This window comes from Hyla sarda, chromosome 7 (genome assembly GCF_029499605.1).
Source record: "Hyla sarda isolate aHylSar1 chromosome 7, aHylSar1.hap1, whole genome shotgun sequence".
NCBI classification, from domain to species: Eukaryota; Metazoa; Chordata; class Amphibia; order Anura; family Hylidae; genus Hyla; species Hyla sarda.
The window spans coordinates 2,694,625-2,708,900 of NC_079195.1; the positions used below are offsets into that span (position 1 = coordinate 2,694,625).

At 47.6% G+C, this 14,276-nt stretch overlaps 1 protein-coding gene across 1 annotated transcript; it reads left to right on the top strand.

Annotated features, from left to right (window-relative positions):
* The first annotated feature begins 91 nt into the window (after positions 1-91).
* On the top strand, positions 92-6,305 carry TMX2 (thioredoxin related transmembrane protein 2). Its single transcript, XM_056531082.1, has 8 exons — positions 92-353; positions 1,135-1,195; positions 1,437-1,550; positions 3,384-3,460; positions 3,561-3,667; positions 3,756-3,821; positions 3,927-4,056; positions 5,859-6,305. Exons 1-8 carry the CDS (start codon positions 165-167, stop codon positions 5,979-5,981), a joined length of 867 nt encoding a protein of 288 aa, XP_056387057.1. The 5' UTR covers positions 92-164; the 3' UTR covers positions 5,982-6,305.
* Positions 6,306-14,276: the final 7,971 nt, after the last annotated feature.

Consider the following 14,276-nt stretch of genomic DNA (forward strand, 5'->3'; position numbering starts at 1 on the left):
CGCCAGCTCCTATTTACAGACGCCGTCTCTGTCCTCTCTGCTGATTGGTGGCTGGGTGTGACGTCACGCCCAGTGCAGAGGCAGCGCAGCGTGTGATTGGCTGGCGGTACACGGGGCGCTGTGATTGGTGGCGGTGTCGCTCCGGGCTCCTGTGTTCTGTCAGCATGGCGGTGATCGCTCCGCTGCTCGCTCTGGTGTACGCGGCCCCCGGGCTATGGCGCTGGGTGTCTCAGCCGTATTACCTGCTGTCCGCGCTGCTCTCCGTCTCCTTCCTCCTTATCCGGAAGGTTCCGCCGGTGTGCACAGCCCTGCCGACCCAGCGGGAGGACGGGAACCCCTGTGACTTTGACTGGGTGAGGAGCGTGAAGGGCAAAGGACGGGAGGATGGGGCCCCTATGCACCTGTCCTGGGGGGAGGGGAGGTTGTGGCCCCTATGCACCTGTCCTGGGGGGAGGGGAGGTTGTGGCCCCATGCACCTGTCCTGGGTGGGGGGAGGGGAGGTTGTGGCCCCATGCACCTGTCCTGGGTGGGGGGAGGGGGTTGTGGCCCCTATGCACCTGTCCTGGGTGGGGGGAGGGGAGGTTGTGGCCCCTATGCACCTGTCCTGGGTGGGGGGAGGGGGTTGTGGCCCCTATGCACCTGTCCTGGGTGGGGGGAGGGGGTTGTGGCCCCTATGCACCTGTCCTGGGGAAGATGGGGAATCGTGGCCCTTTCACTACAGCGCCCGTCACATTAACTCTCCTGAGTGTGGCCCTGTCTGGGTCGCAGCTCTGGGGCCCACAAACCTGAAGGGCTTTCTATGGTTCGGGGCCCCCAGGGTTAGGGCTCTCATTACCTAGAGCAGTGTTATCTAACCAAGGTGCCTCCAGCGTTTGGCTGTCCGGGCATGCTGGGTGTTGTAGTTTTGTAGGTTGGAAAACACTGCCCTAGAGACTCCCTCAGAATAAAATGAAGACAGTCTCAAAGAATAGCGCCCCCCCTGTCCTCAGGCAGCGTCTGGTGTTGCAGCTCTATCCTCCAAGAGGTTCGGGTTTGATCCGTCCTCGCTGTCATGTGATCTGCAGTGTAAAGTTGGGGGGGACATGGGCTGCAGACAGTACCGGGTACATTAACCCTTTGTACGTCATCTTGCAGAGAGAAGTGGAGATCCTGATGTTCCTCAGCGCCATCGTCATGATGAAGAATCGCCGCTGCAGTAAGTCTCACTGTTTTACCGCCAATGGTGATCGGCGCCTGAGCTGCTACTTTACCGTTAATCACAGACGAGTCGTCACATAAATGTTAATACCGAAATCCTGGGGCGTCCTCTGCTGGTCACAGGGGCTTCGCCCAGCCGGCAGGGGTATCTCCATAAGGCGGTGACCTTCCTCCGGGGACCCCTGACCTCATGATGGTGAGAGGGCGGTCACATGACTAAACGCTGTCTTCTCTTTCAGTCACCATTGAACAACATCTTGGGAACATCTTCATGTTCAGTAAAGTCGCCAACACCATCCTGTTCTTCCGCCTGGATATCCGCATGGGCCTCCTGTACGTCACCCTGTGTCTGGGTAAGTGCGGCCACCTATGTGTCCCTATATACACCGCTCTATACCGTATACTACACTGCTCAGAATAATAAAGGGAACAGTAGGAGAACACATCCTAGATCTGAATGAATTAATCGTATGAAATACTTTCCTCTTTACATAGCTGAATGCGCTGACAACAAAATCGCCAAAAATTATCAATGGAAATCAAATGTATTAACCCCTGGAGGTCTGGATATGGAGTCACTCAAAATCACAGTGGAAAACCCCACTACAGGCTGATCCTACTTTATGTAATGTCCTTAAAACAAGTCCCAATGAGGCTCAGTAGTGTGTGGCCTCCACGTGCCCGTATGACCTCCCTACAACGCCTGGGCATGCTCCCGATGAGGTGGAGGATGGTCTCCTGAGGGATGTCCTCCCAGACCTGGACTAAAGCATCCGCCAACTCCTGGACAGTCTGTGGCGGATGGAGCGAGACGTCCCAGATGGGCTCAATCGGATTCAGGGGAACGGGCGGCCAGTCCATAGCATCAATGCCTTCCTCTTGTAGGAACTGCTGACACACTCCAGCCACATGAGGTCTAGTATTGTCTTGTATTAGGAGGAACCCAACCGCACCAGCATATGGTCTCACAAGGGGTCTGAGGATCTCATCTCGGTACCTAATGGCAGTCAGGCTACCTCTGGTAACCACATGGAGGGCTGTGCGGCCCCCAAAGAAATGCCACCCCATACCATTACTGACCCACCGCCAAACCGGTCATGCTGGAGGATGTTGCAGCAGCAGAACGTTCTCCACAGCGTCTCCAGACTCTGTCACATGTGCTCAGGGGGAACCTGCTTTCATCTGTGAAGAGCCCAGGGCGCCAGTGGAGAATTTGCCAATCTTGGTGTTCTCTGGCAAATGCCAAACGTCCTGCACAGTGTTGGGCTGTAAGCACAACCCCCACCTGTGGACGTCGGACCCTCATACCACCCTCATGGAGTCTGTTTCTGACCGTTTGAGTGGACACATGCACATTTGTGTCCTGCTGGAGGTCATTTTGCAGGGCTCTGGCAGTGCTCCTCCTGCTCCTCCTTGCACTTAGGCGGAGGTAGCGGTCCTGCTGCTGGGTTGTTGCCCTCCTACGGCCTCCTCCACGTCTCCTGATGTACTGGCCTGTGTCCTGGTAGAGCCTCCATGCTCTGGACACTACGCTGACAGACACAGCAAACCTTCTTGCCACAGCTCGCATTGATGTGTCATCCTGGATGAGCTGCACTACCTGAGCCACTTGTGTGGGTTGTAGACTCCGTCTCATGCTACCACTAGAGTGAAAGCACCGCCAGCATTCAAAAGTGACCAAAACATCAGCAAGGAAGCATAGGAACTGAGAAGTGGTCACCACCTGCAGAACCACTCCTTTATTGGGGTGTCTTGCTAATTGCCTATAATTTCCACGTGTTGTCTGTTCCATGTGAAATTGATTGTCAATCAGTGTTCTTCCTGAGTGGACAGTGGGATCTCACACAAGTGTCAGTGACTTGGAGTTACATTGTCTTGTGTACGTGCTCCCTTTATTTTGTTGAGCAGTGTATATGTATGTATGTATGGACTCTGCGTTATCTGCTGTATGTCCCCCAACCAGGGGTGCCTCCAGCTGTTGCAAAACTACAACTCCCAGCATGCCCGGACAGCCAACGGCTGTCCGGGCATGCTGGGAGTTGTAGTTTTGCAACAGCTGGAGGCCCTCCTGGTTGGGAAACCCTATATGCATGTAGTATGGAGTCTGTAGTGTGATCTGCTGCCTCTGATCCTTCCTCCTCTGATCCTTCCTCCTCTGATCCTTCCTCCTCTGCTCTCCTCCGCAGTCTTCCTCATGACCTGTAAGCCTCCGCTCTATCTCGGCCCGGAACATATCAAGTATTTCAGTGATAAAACCATTGAGGTAAATCTTCTGGGGTCGTCTGGCGGGTTCTTTAAAGGGACCTTGACGTCTCTCACCCCCCCCCCCCCCTCGTGGCTCATCTGCCCTTTTCCCCCTGTAGGAGGAGATGCAGTCGGATCGACGCGTTACGTGGATTGTAGAATATTTCGCGAACTGGTCTTCGGAGTGTCAGTCCTTCGCCCCCATTTACGCAGAGTTGTCCCTGAAGTGAGTCCCGTTCTTGCTGCTCTTGTCTTACACTTAGATCCAGGACTTCTCCTCCTCCTAACCTGACGCGTTTCATTCCCACAAACAGGTATAACTGCGCCGGACTGAAATTCGGCAAAGTGGATATAGGGCGATATCCAGACGTCAGTACCAGGTAAGCCGCCCCTCCCCCCGGTGAGGCATCACTCAGTCCTTCCTGTGGAGCGCCGCTCTGAAGGCCGTGTTTTCTGCTCTTGTCTCTCCCCCTCCCCGGTCACAGGTACAACGTCAGCCCCTCGCCTCTGTCCAAGCAGCTGCCCACGCTCATCTTGTTTCAGGGCGGCAAGGAGGTATTGAGGCGACCGCAGGTGGATAAGAAGGGGCGCGCCGTGTCCTGGAGCTTCACTCAGGTACGTTTGGTCCCTATAGTGTGAACAGAGCCTTGTGTCGGCTTTCATTATGTAATCCTGCCTATCTAGTCTCTGCAGCACAATACATAGTTCTCTGTAGTACATACCGACCTGCTGCTGGGTCTGAAGCTTCACTCTGGTACCTACCGTCTTGATGTTGGTGCTGAGTGAACAAAGAGGAATTATATTTTAGTACTGTAATCCTGTCTAGTCTCTCTCCTGTCTAGTCTCTCTCCTGTCTAGTCTCTCTCCTGTCTAGTCTCTCTCCTGTCTAGTCTCTCTCCTGTCTAGTCTCTCTCCTGTCTAGTCTCTCTCCTGTCTAGTCTCTCGCCCCGTCTAGTCCTGCCTGTCTAGTCCTGCCTGTCTAGTCTCTCGCCCTGTCTAGTCTCAGCAGTACCATACAATACATGACCTGCTGTAGTGGATCACATGTCAATCTACAGCTGTGAAGTATAACTTGTGTTATTTTTTTGTACTCACCGTAAAATCTTTCTTGAAGCCTTCATTGGGGGACACCGATACTGATATTCTTGCCACTAGGAGGCGCTGACACTAGGAAAAAGTTGGCTCCTCCCTGGCAGGATAGACCCGCCCACTGGAAATGAGGTGACCAGTCACAAAGCAGTAGGAGGAGCCAACAAAGAAATAAATCCGGAGGACCCTAGAAAATAATCCCCGATAAAAAAATAACCGGAAAGGATTATCCGGACAAAAAATAACGAAATGGGTGGGTGCGGTGTCCCCCTATAAAGGCTACGGGAGAGAGGTTTTACTGAGAGTACAAAAAAATCTCCTTTTCTTAGTCGCTCTTTATTGGGGGACGTAACAAAGCAGCCCCCTAGGGTGGGAATAACAACCACCAGAGAAAGGGGAATCAGTCCAGAACCCACCCGTCCATAAGGTCAGCAGACCAGATCCGGGGCCGTTCTCCTCTCGCCCAACCTAGGGGGGAAAACTCAACTAGAAAATAACAAAATAATAGACCAGGTCTGGGGAGCTGTGAGGCCTCCTACTGACCCTAAATAAAACTAATGACCTCACTTCCAGTGGGCGGGGATATCCTGCCAGGGAGGAGCTAACTTTCCTAGTGTCAGCGCCTCCTAGTGGCCAGAGCATATACCCAATAGTATCGGTGTCCCCTAATGAAGAGCGACCGAGAAACAGTGTTTCCCAACTGGTGTGCCTCCAGCTGTTGCAAAACTACAACTCCCAGCATGCCCCCCTGAAGTGAACCTAGCCTAAAAATGTTAAGGACCCCCCCTCCCCCCCAAAAAAAAAGTTTGTATGAACCCTAAGATGGCATTATAATAAAGTCCCACAAAAAACGAACCCTAAAAAAAAATTAAAATTCTCAGAATGTGTCTCCTGGATAGATCTGTGATCGAGGGGCGGGTCTCGTCTGGGCACCTGACCCCCCCCCCCCCCCCCCTGTCAGCCATATTGGTTTCTCCCAGGTTTATAGGAAACGTCTGAATAAAAGATTCATATGCGTAAAAGAGTAGAGACGATAACCTGGACATCTGAGGGGGGGAGGGGGAGGGCGCCTGTAGGTTATAGAAGGTACGGAGGCTGCAAGGGCCTTTATTCACCACCATGTAATACCACGTTTCTCCTCTAGAGGCCACTGCAGGAAATCTGTGCAGCTTCCCCAGGTGACCACAGCTGATCGCCCGCAGTCCTCGATTACCGCTGCGGTGTCCCCGGATGTGTGTGACCCGAATGATGCAGAAAATTTGATTCACTTTTTTCCTTTTTTGTCTTATAATTTATTCTAATTTTTTTTATTTATTTATTTTTTATAGGAAAACGTCATCCGGGAATTCAACCTGAACGAGCTCTACCAGAAAGCCAAGAAAGTGTTCAAGACCCAAGACGAGGCCGAAACCGAGGAGCTTCCTCCCATAGAGAGCAAGAAGGACCAGTAACTCCGGGGGCCCCTCACCCCCTGCCCCCCCCCCCCCCCAATACTTATGTAAATAGAATAGAACTATCGTTCTGCCGCTGACTCCGCCCATCATCATCCTCATCAGTCATTTTAGTGAATGTAATAGAAGCTTCACCAGTGTCGTTATATATTCCATTCCTCCCACCGCCACACTAATTCTGCTATCTTTGCGGCTGCGCGCAGTCCCCGCCGCCCGGTACCTGTACGCTGGATCGCGAGGCTCCTCCGGGTAGGTGCACGCGTCATGGACATTGCTGATCATTTCATAGGAGAGCCTACAATAAACCGTTCTTCTTTAACCCTTCGGACATCTCTGATATTCTGACTGAATTAGGGGCCTCCAGCTGTTGCAAATCTACAACTCCCAGCATGCCCGGACAGCCGTTGGCTGTCCGGGCATGCTGGGAGTTGTAGTTTTGAAACAGCTGGAGACACGCAGGTTTGGAATTACTGGGTTCTAATAGGTAAAAGAAATATGGCGCGGCTCTAAAAGTAAAACCGTAAAAGTTTATGTGCACCCTCTGCTGACGTCACATGATCCTATCATGAAGGTTTGGAATCTGGGACCCGATTGGCTGGGGGAGATTTCACCGAAATTGGTGACCGTAGCCGTGAGATGCGATGACCAATTAAAATGCGAGTGGCAGAGTAACTCTTTCACTAGAGATGAGCGAACTTACAGTAAATTCGATTCGTCACGAACTTCTCTGCTCGGCAGTTGACTTTTCCTGCATAAATGAGTTCAGCTTTCAGGTGTTCCGGTGGCTGGAGACTCTTTCCTAGGAATGTATCCACCTTTTCCGGAGCACCGGAAAGCTGAACTAATTTATGCAGGAAAAGTCATCAACTGCCGAGCCGAGAAGTTCGTGACGAATCGAATTTACTGTAAGTTCGCTCATCTCTATCTTTCACTACCGGGACACTTGATGTACACAAAACCTGACATTTAACCTCTTGAGGACACGGCACTTCTTAATTTTTAGCGTTTTCGTTTTTTTTCCTCCTCGCCATAACTCTTATTTTCCATCCTCAGACCCATATGAGGGTTGTGGTTGTGTTTATTTTGTTATTTATATATTTTTTTCTCTCTCCACCAATTGTCCTTTGTAATGACATTGCGCATTTTACCATAAAATGGACGGCAAAAACAAAAAAAATTAGTAGTGGGAAAATTTAAGAGAAAAAAAAACCCTGAAAACAATATTTTTTTAATTTTTTTTTTTTTTTTTGGGGGGGGGGTTCGTTTTTAAGTTTCTTTCATTCTGTAAGTTAATACGATTAAAGTGATACCCAATTTAAATAGATTTTTGTTTATATTATTTAAATGTAGTTTTTCTTGTGTATTTCGTGCTGCATTCAGGTCCTGATTTGGGCCGTGATCTGTAGTTTTGATTGGTATCACTTTTGTGTATGTGACTTTTAAAATCATGATTTTTTTTTTCATTCAGTTTTTTTGTGTGATGGGAACAAAAATTTACTAAATTTTGTATTTTTTTATTTTTTCCATTCCCGCTGTTGTAAGTTCTTGTTGTATTTTATAAGTTCGGACATTTCTGCACACAGTGATATCGAAGAGGTTTATTTGATTATGTATTTGTTAAATGGGGCAAAAGTGGTGATTTAATGTTTAATTGGGGGAGGAGCTTATTGACACTCATAAAAAAAAAAAAAAAAAAAAAAAAATTTATATAAATATATAATTTCTTTCTAATATTTAGTTAAATCCCCCTCCTCCCCCAGGGGACTATTTTTGCAGTCATTAGATTATTATGGTTTGGTGCTATGCAAAGGCACAGCACTGATCAGTGATATCTGCAATCTACTTGTACAGTCTGCCAAAAGCCAGTCCATAGAAGAAGAGGCCCTGGAGCAGGTGAGCGGAGATTCAGGCGCCATCTTGACTCCTGGAACCCCAGCAATTGTGCTCCAGATGGTCCGATGAGTCCCTGTAAGCCTCCTTTATGCTGAAGATGATGCAGTAATGATCATGGCATCTGAAGGGTTAAAGCCAAGCATCAGTGTGATCGCCATTAGTGGCGGGTCCCGCGATCTATGAAGCCTGTGCAGAACCCTCTTACGGGGGCCAGAAAGCTAAACAGATTTGTAAATTCTATAAAAAAAAAAAATTCTTTACCCTTCCAGTACCTTTAAGCAGCTGTTTGCTACAGAGGAAATTCTTTTCTTTTTGAATTTCTTTTTTGTGTTGACCACAGTGCTCTCTGCTGACACCTCTGTCCGTGTCAGGAACTGTCCAGAGCAGCATAGGTTTGCTATGGGGATTTTCTCCTGCTCTGGACAGTTCCTGACATGGACAGAGGTGTCAGCAGAGAGCACTGTGGTCGACACAAAAAAGAAATTCAAAAAGAAAAGAATTTCCTCTGTAGCAAACAGCTGCTTATAGGTATTGGAAGGATAAATAATTTTTAATAGAAGTTATTTACAAATCTGTTTAAATCAACTGGTGCCAGAAAGTTAAAGAAAATGTTTTCCACCGGAGTACCCCTTTAACCCCTTAAGGACCAGGCCAATTTTATTTTAGCGTTTTTGTTTTTTTCCCTCCTCGCCTTCTAAAATCCATAACTGTTCTATATTTCCATCTACAGACCCATTTAAGGGCTTGTTTTTTGCGTGACCAAGTGTGCTTTGTAACGACATCACTTATTTTACAAAAAAAATGTATGGCAAACCCAAAGAATTTTATTTAAATTTTTTTGCGAGGAAATTGAAATGAAAACCCCAATTTTGTACACTTTTTGTTTTCACACTAGACATTTTACGGTAAAAATGACGTGTTCTTTATTCTGAGGGTCAATACGATAAAAATTAGGGACCGACTGATATCCATTTTTTAGGACTGCTACCGATAGATAATCTGTCACCTTTTAGGCCGATAATGATACCGATATTCTGGTGTAAGTTATCGGCTATTTCAACCCCCACCCCGGCGGGGCAGAAGCTGTTGCAGATCAATGATTTATAGCGGGGGCTTTAAATCTATGAACTGCAGCGGCTTTTGTGGTGCCAGAGACCGCCGCCACCCGCTTCTCTCCCCCTGCCTGTCTGGGGGTCCTGAGTCTAACCACCAATCGCCCCCATCCTCTGCCCACATACCGCCGCCGCTGCCCCATTGCCCCCCCCCCCCCACTCTTCCGACATACCGCTGCCCCATCGCCTCCCCCCCCATCCTCTGCCCACATACCGCCGCCGCTGCCCCATTGCCCCCCCACTCTTCTGACATACCGCTGCCCCATCGCCTCCCCCCCCCCCCCATCCTCTGCCCACATACCGCCGCCACCCCATCGCCTCCCCCCATCCCCGGTGTTATAATTACCTGTTCCCGGGGTCCGCAATCCTTCTGGTTTCGTTGGTGTCCTGCGCTGTCACGCGTTGGGGACGTCACTCGTCATTACGCAGCGCACAGCAATAGCGCAGGAGCCAGAAGGATCACGGACCCCGGGAACAGGTAATTATAACACCAGGAATGGGGGGGAGGCGATGGGGCGGCGGCGTTACGTGGGCAGAGGATGGGGGGAGGAGATGGGGCAGAGGTGGCGATGGACGTCTCTGGCCGGGGGCGGGGCATTATCGGCAAGGTAACTGCTGATACCGATAATGTCCAAAATAGCGATTATCGGCCAAACTGATAATCGGTCGATCCCTAATTGAAATGATGCCCATGGCGAGATACTTTTATATTTTTGTTCCGCTTAAAAAAAAATCTCAAACTTCTTGTACTAAATCAGTCGTCTAAAATCGCCCTATTCTGACCCCTATAACTTTTTCATTTTTCCGTATACAGGGCGGTACGAGGGCTCATTTTCTGCGCCGTCATCTGTACTTTTTATTGATACCACATTTGCATATGTGGTGATTGGACTAGGGAGGACCCCCGGACAGGCAGGGGGTGAGAAGCGGGTGGCGGCGGCGTCTGGCCCCGCAAAAGCCTCTGCAGTTCATTGATTTAAAGTCCCCGATTTAAATCATTGATCTTTTGATCTGCAGCGGCTTCTGCGGGGCCGAGGAGGGGGGGGGGGACGGGGGGAAGCCGATAGCCGAACTTATACCGATATTCCGGTATAAAAGTTCTCTGCCTCAAAGTTCACAGATTATCGGTAGAGATGAGCGAACTTACAGTAAATTCGATTCGTCACGAACTTCTCGGCTCGGCAGTTGATGACTTATCCTGCATAAATTAGTTCAGCTTTCCGGTGCTCCAGTGGCTGGAGAATCTTTCCTAGGACTGTATCCACCTTTTCCAGCCCACCGGATCACCGGAAAGCTGAACTAATTTACGCAGGATAAGTCATCAACTGCCGAGCCGAGAAGTTCGTGACGAATCGAATTTACTGTAAGTTCGCTCATCTCTAATTACCAGTATCGTCCCTAGTATTAAGTCATGTCTTTTATTGAGCACGTTGAGTAAACATCCACAGTGCAGGGAGAAAAGGTGAGTTAAATGGGCACTGATTTGCAAAAAGTTTATTTTTTTTATATTGTATAGAGATTGTCCCTTATTTACTAAGAGTGTTGTGTAGTTTTCTTTGTGCGTTTTAATTCCCTACAATTTATTTTTCACGGTATTTACTAAGGTTTCCCTACATTTTCCACTTTCCCTACATTTTTTTTTATTTAAAAAAATTTTTTTTTTTTTTTACACCCTTTTCTGATCTGTCTGGTTTTCCTCAGACGAAATCCACCACATTTTCTGTGAAAATGGCGGGAATTCGACCCTTTTCAGAGACCACGCCCCTTTTCACAGCAGCCACGACCCTTTTTTTGAGGGTTTCCTTAGCAAAATGGAGAGTTAGTCGGGGTTTTTTCAATTCTGGTGCAATATCTGGCGCAGACATAATTTCTGGCGCAATGGTAAATAAGGGCCAATATATTTATATCTACAATGGTTACATTTTTTTTTTTTAAAGTTCCTATTTTTGGGTGACAAAGTTCTCTCTACTCACCACTATGTGTCCCTCCATTGTCTTGTCTCTGCAGCTCTCACTTGTGTGTTTCAGCTGATACAAAATACAGGAAGTGTGGGGGATACAGTCAGTCTATGGCGCCCCCGGCTCACACAGCAGACTGATTCACAAGGTGCGCAGCCCTATTGTCCCGTCCACACTTTCTGTATTCTTAAAGACCACATTGCATAAGAAGTTTTTGTTAATGGGATCAACCCTTTAAGCCTTAGGGGTTCTCCTCTGCCACAATGTTTGGAACATTTTGTTCCGAACGGTGGGTGCGGGGGTTGTGACATCACGGCCACGCCCTCTCAATGCAAGTCTATGGGAGGGGGCGTGTCAGCAGACACGCCCCCTCCTATAGACTTGCATTGAAGGGGCGTGGCTGTGACATCACAACCCCCGCAGTCCACACCCAGCATTCGGAACAAAATGTTCCAAACATTGGGGCAGTGGAGGACCCCTTTAAAGGAGTTTTTCGGCTATAGACTTCTATCCCATTTCTTATCATGCCACACCCCCTCCATTCAGTTCTATGGGAGGGGGCGTGACTGTCTCGCTCCCTCCCATAAACCTGAATGGAGGGGGCGTGGCGTGATGTCATTTCTCCAGTCCCGGAAACACAGATGTTTCCAAGAAAGGAGCAGCAGCCCGGCATAGAATGCGGGATCTTCATGGGGGGGGTTCCAGTGGCAGAACCCCCCCCCCCCCCCTAACCGAGATCAGACACCTTATCCCCTCCTTATCCTTTTGGAGTGGGATAAGATGTCTATGGCCGGAATACCCCTTTAACAACACGCTCACAAGAGGAGCACATTTCATACTCGGTGAGTATCAGCCGCTTTCAGCAGCCAGGACCCGCTGTTAATGCTGGACATTGGCATTAGTACCAATGTCTGGAATTAACCCTTCAGATGCTGCAATAGGGGGGCCCCTCAGCAGTGTGATTAGGGGTCCCAATCACCTCAGATGATAACTGGAGATCCCTTACCCTCCCCCTGTGCCATACAATGGCGCTCAGACTATACGGGAAGGCTCGGCAGCCTATAGTAATGGAGCGCCGATAACACTGATCAATGCTACGAGTAATATTCTCCTATAGAGAATAATGTGTGAATAGGCCCCAACCCTAAAAGTCTAAATCACCTACATTTAAAAAAAAAAAAATTTCAAATAAAAAAATATATAAAAAACAAACAAATTCGGTACCGTTGCGTGCAAATATATCCGAACTATTACAATATAATGTAAATAAATAAAACCGTACGGTCAATGGTGTAAATGTAAAAGTCCAGAATTGCAGATATTTGGTCACTTCATGTCCCAAGGGAAAAAAATTATAAAAAGTGATCACAAAGCCCCCAAAAATTGGTATCCTTGTAGTATGGCAATTTTTTCAGATTTTTTTTTTTTTTTTTTAATTTCGCCTCACCAAATTTTTTTTGGGAGGAGGGGCGCAACGCCCCTCCTCCCAAAAATAATTGGTGAGGCGAAATAAAAAAATATATATATTTTTTAATGAATTTATTTTCTTTTTTCGCCTCACCAAACTTTTTTGGGAGGAGGGGCGTTACGCCCCTCCTCCCAAAAAAGTTTGGTGAGGCGAAAAAAAATAAATAAATTCATTAAAACCGACACCTTTGGCAACGCCATCCGCACATTTTATGGTAAAACGAATGTTATTACAAAGTATAGTTAGTCCCTCATGTAACAAGCCTCATATGGGTCTGTAAGGGTTAAATTAAAAGTTACCGCTATTAAAAGCAGAGGGGGGAAAACACATTATAAAATGGCTGTGTCATCAAGGGGTTAAAGTGCTGTGTAAAAAGGGAAATAAAAGAAAAAGAGAGAGAACAAAGCTCTAATATAGAAAAGCGCTTCACCAAGAGAAGCCATCGTCAGCAGAGAGTAGACAGGATTATAGAGAGATCAGGTTACACTGCCCATAGAAGTCTATGGGGAGGGAGGTCAGAGAGAGGCAAACTCACAGAAAGTGCTGGAATCATGAGTCTATAATGTCTTTTATCCTGCTGCATCTCCTGAGGGTCGGTGCGTCCCCCTTTTTGGGGCTTTATATAGAAGCCATCCTGAAGACTTACCTGAAATGAGACACATTACACCCCCTCCCCCCCCCCCCCATCATAGTCTCCTACAAGACATTTCAGTTCATATATATCCGTGATGGTGTGCGGCGCCCTCTTCAGGTCAGGACACAGCATCACCACTGTGTAAATGAAGGTAAAGGTGCATGAACACATTTTACAGGAGACTGTACGGGCGACCGCCCACGACCTTGAGCTGAAGAGAAGTCGGTGATGTGAGACGTCAAGGAGCCAAAACAAAGAAACACATTGTATCAATCTTATCTACAGATACGGGAGACATGGGGGAGGGGGACTGCTGCTTTAGGGGGATCTACAGGGTCACATGGCCTTTCTCCCTGCACTGTGGATGTTTACTCGGTGACATTTGTGTTTATCTAGAATTGTGACTCAGAGATCAGATCACATTATATTAGAAGTAAATGAAGAAATCTGAAGACGTCCAAAGGTTCACTTACTTTTTCTTGCAGCTGTGTCTGTATTGTAGATACTATCACACCCATCATACACGTATTGTAGATACTATCACTCCCATCATACATGTATTGTAGGTACTATCACTCCCATCATACATGTATTGTAGATACTATCACACCCATCATACATGTATTGTAGATACTATCACTCCCATCATACACGTATTGTAGGTACTATCACACCCATCATACACGTATTGTAGGTACTATCACACCCATCATACATGTATTGTAGATACTATCACACCCATCATACATGTATTGTAGATACTATCACTCCCATCATACATGTATTGTAGATACTATCACACCCATCATACATGTATTGTAGGTACTATCACACCCATCATACACGTATTGTAGATACTATCACACCCATCATACACGTATTGTAGATACTATCACACCCATCATACATGTATTGTAGGTACTATCACACCCATCATACATGTATTGTAGATACTATCACACCCATCATACATGTATTGTAGGTACTATCACACCCATCATACACGTATTGTAGATACTATCACACCCATCATACATGTATTGTAGGTACTATCACACCCATCATACACGTATTGTAGGTACTATCACACCCATCATACACGTATTGTAGATACTATCACACCCATCATACATGTATTGTAGGTACTATCACACCCATCATACACGTATTGTAGATACTATCACACCCATCATACATGTATTGTAGGTACTATCACACCCATCATACATG

Bases quoted from the DNA above. Each gene is read 5' to 3' on its own strand.
- TMX2 (XM_056531082.1), top strand. From the start codon at position 165: ATGGCGGTGATCGCTCCGCTGCTCGCTCTGGTGTACGCGGCCCCCGGG. The intron at 354-1,134 runs GTGAGGAGCGTG...GTCATCTTGCAG, and splicing joins ACCCCTGTGACTTTGACTGG to AGAGAAGTGGAGATCCTGAT. The intron at 3,668-3,755 runs GTGAGTCCCGTT...TCCCACAAACAG, and splicing joins TACGCAGAGTTGTCCCTGAA to GTATAACTGCGCCGGACTGA.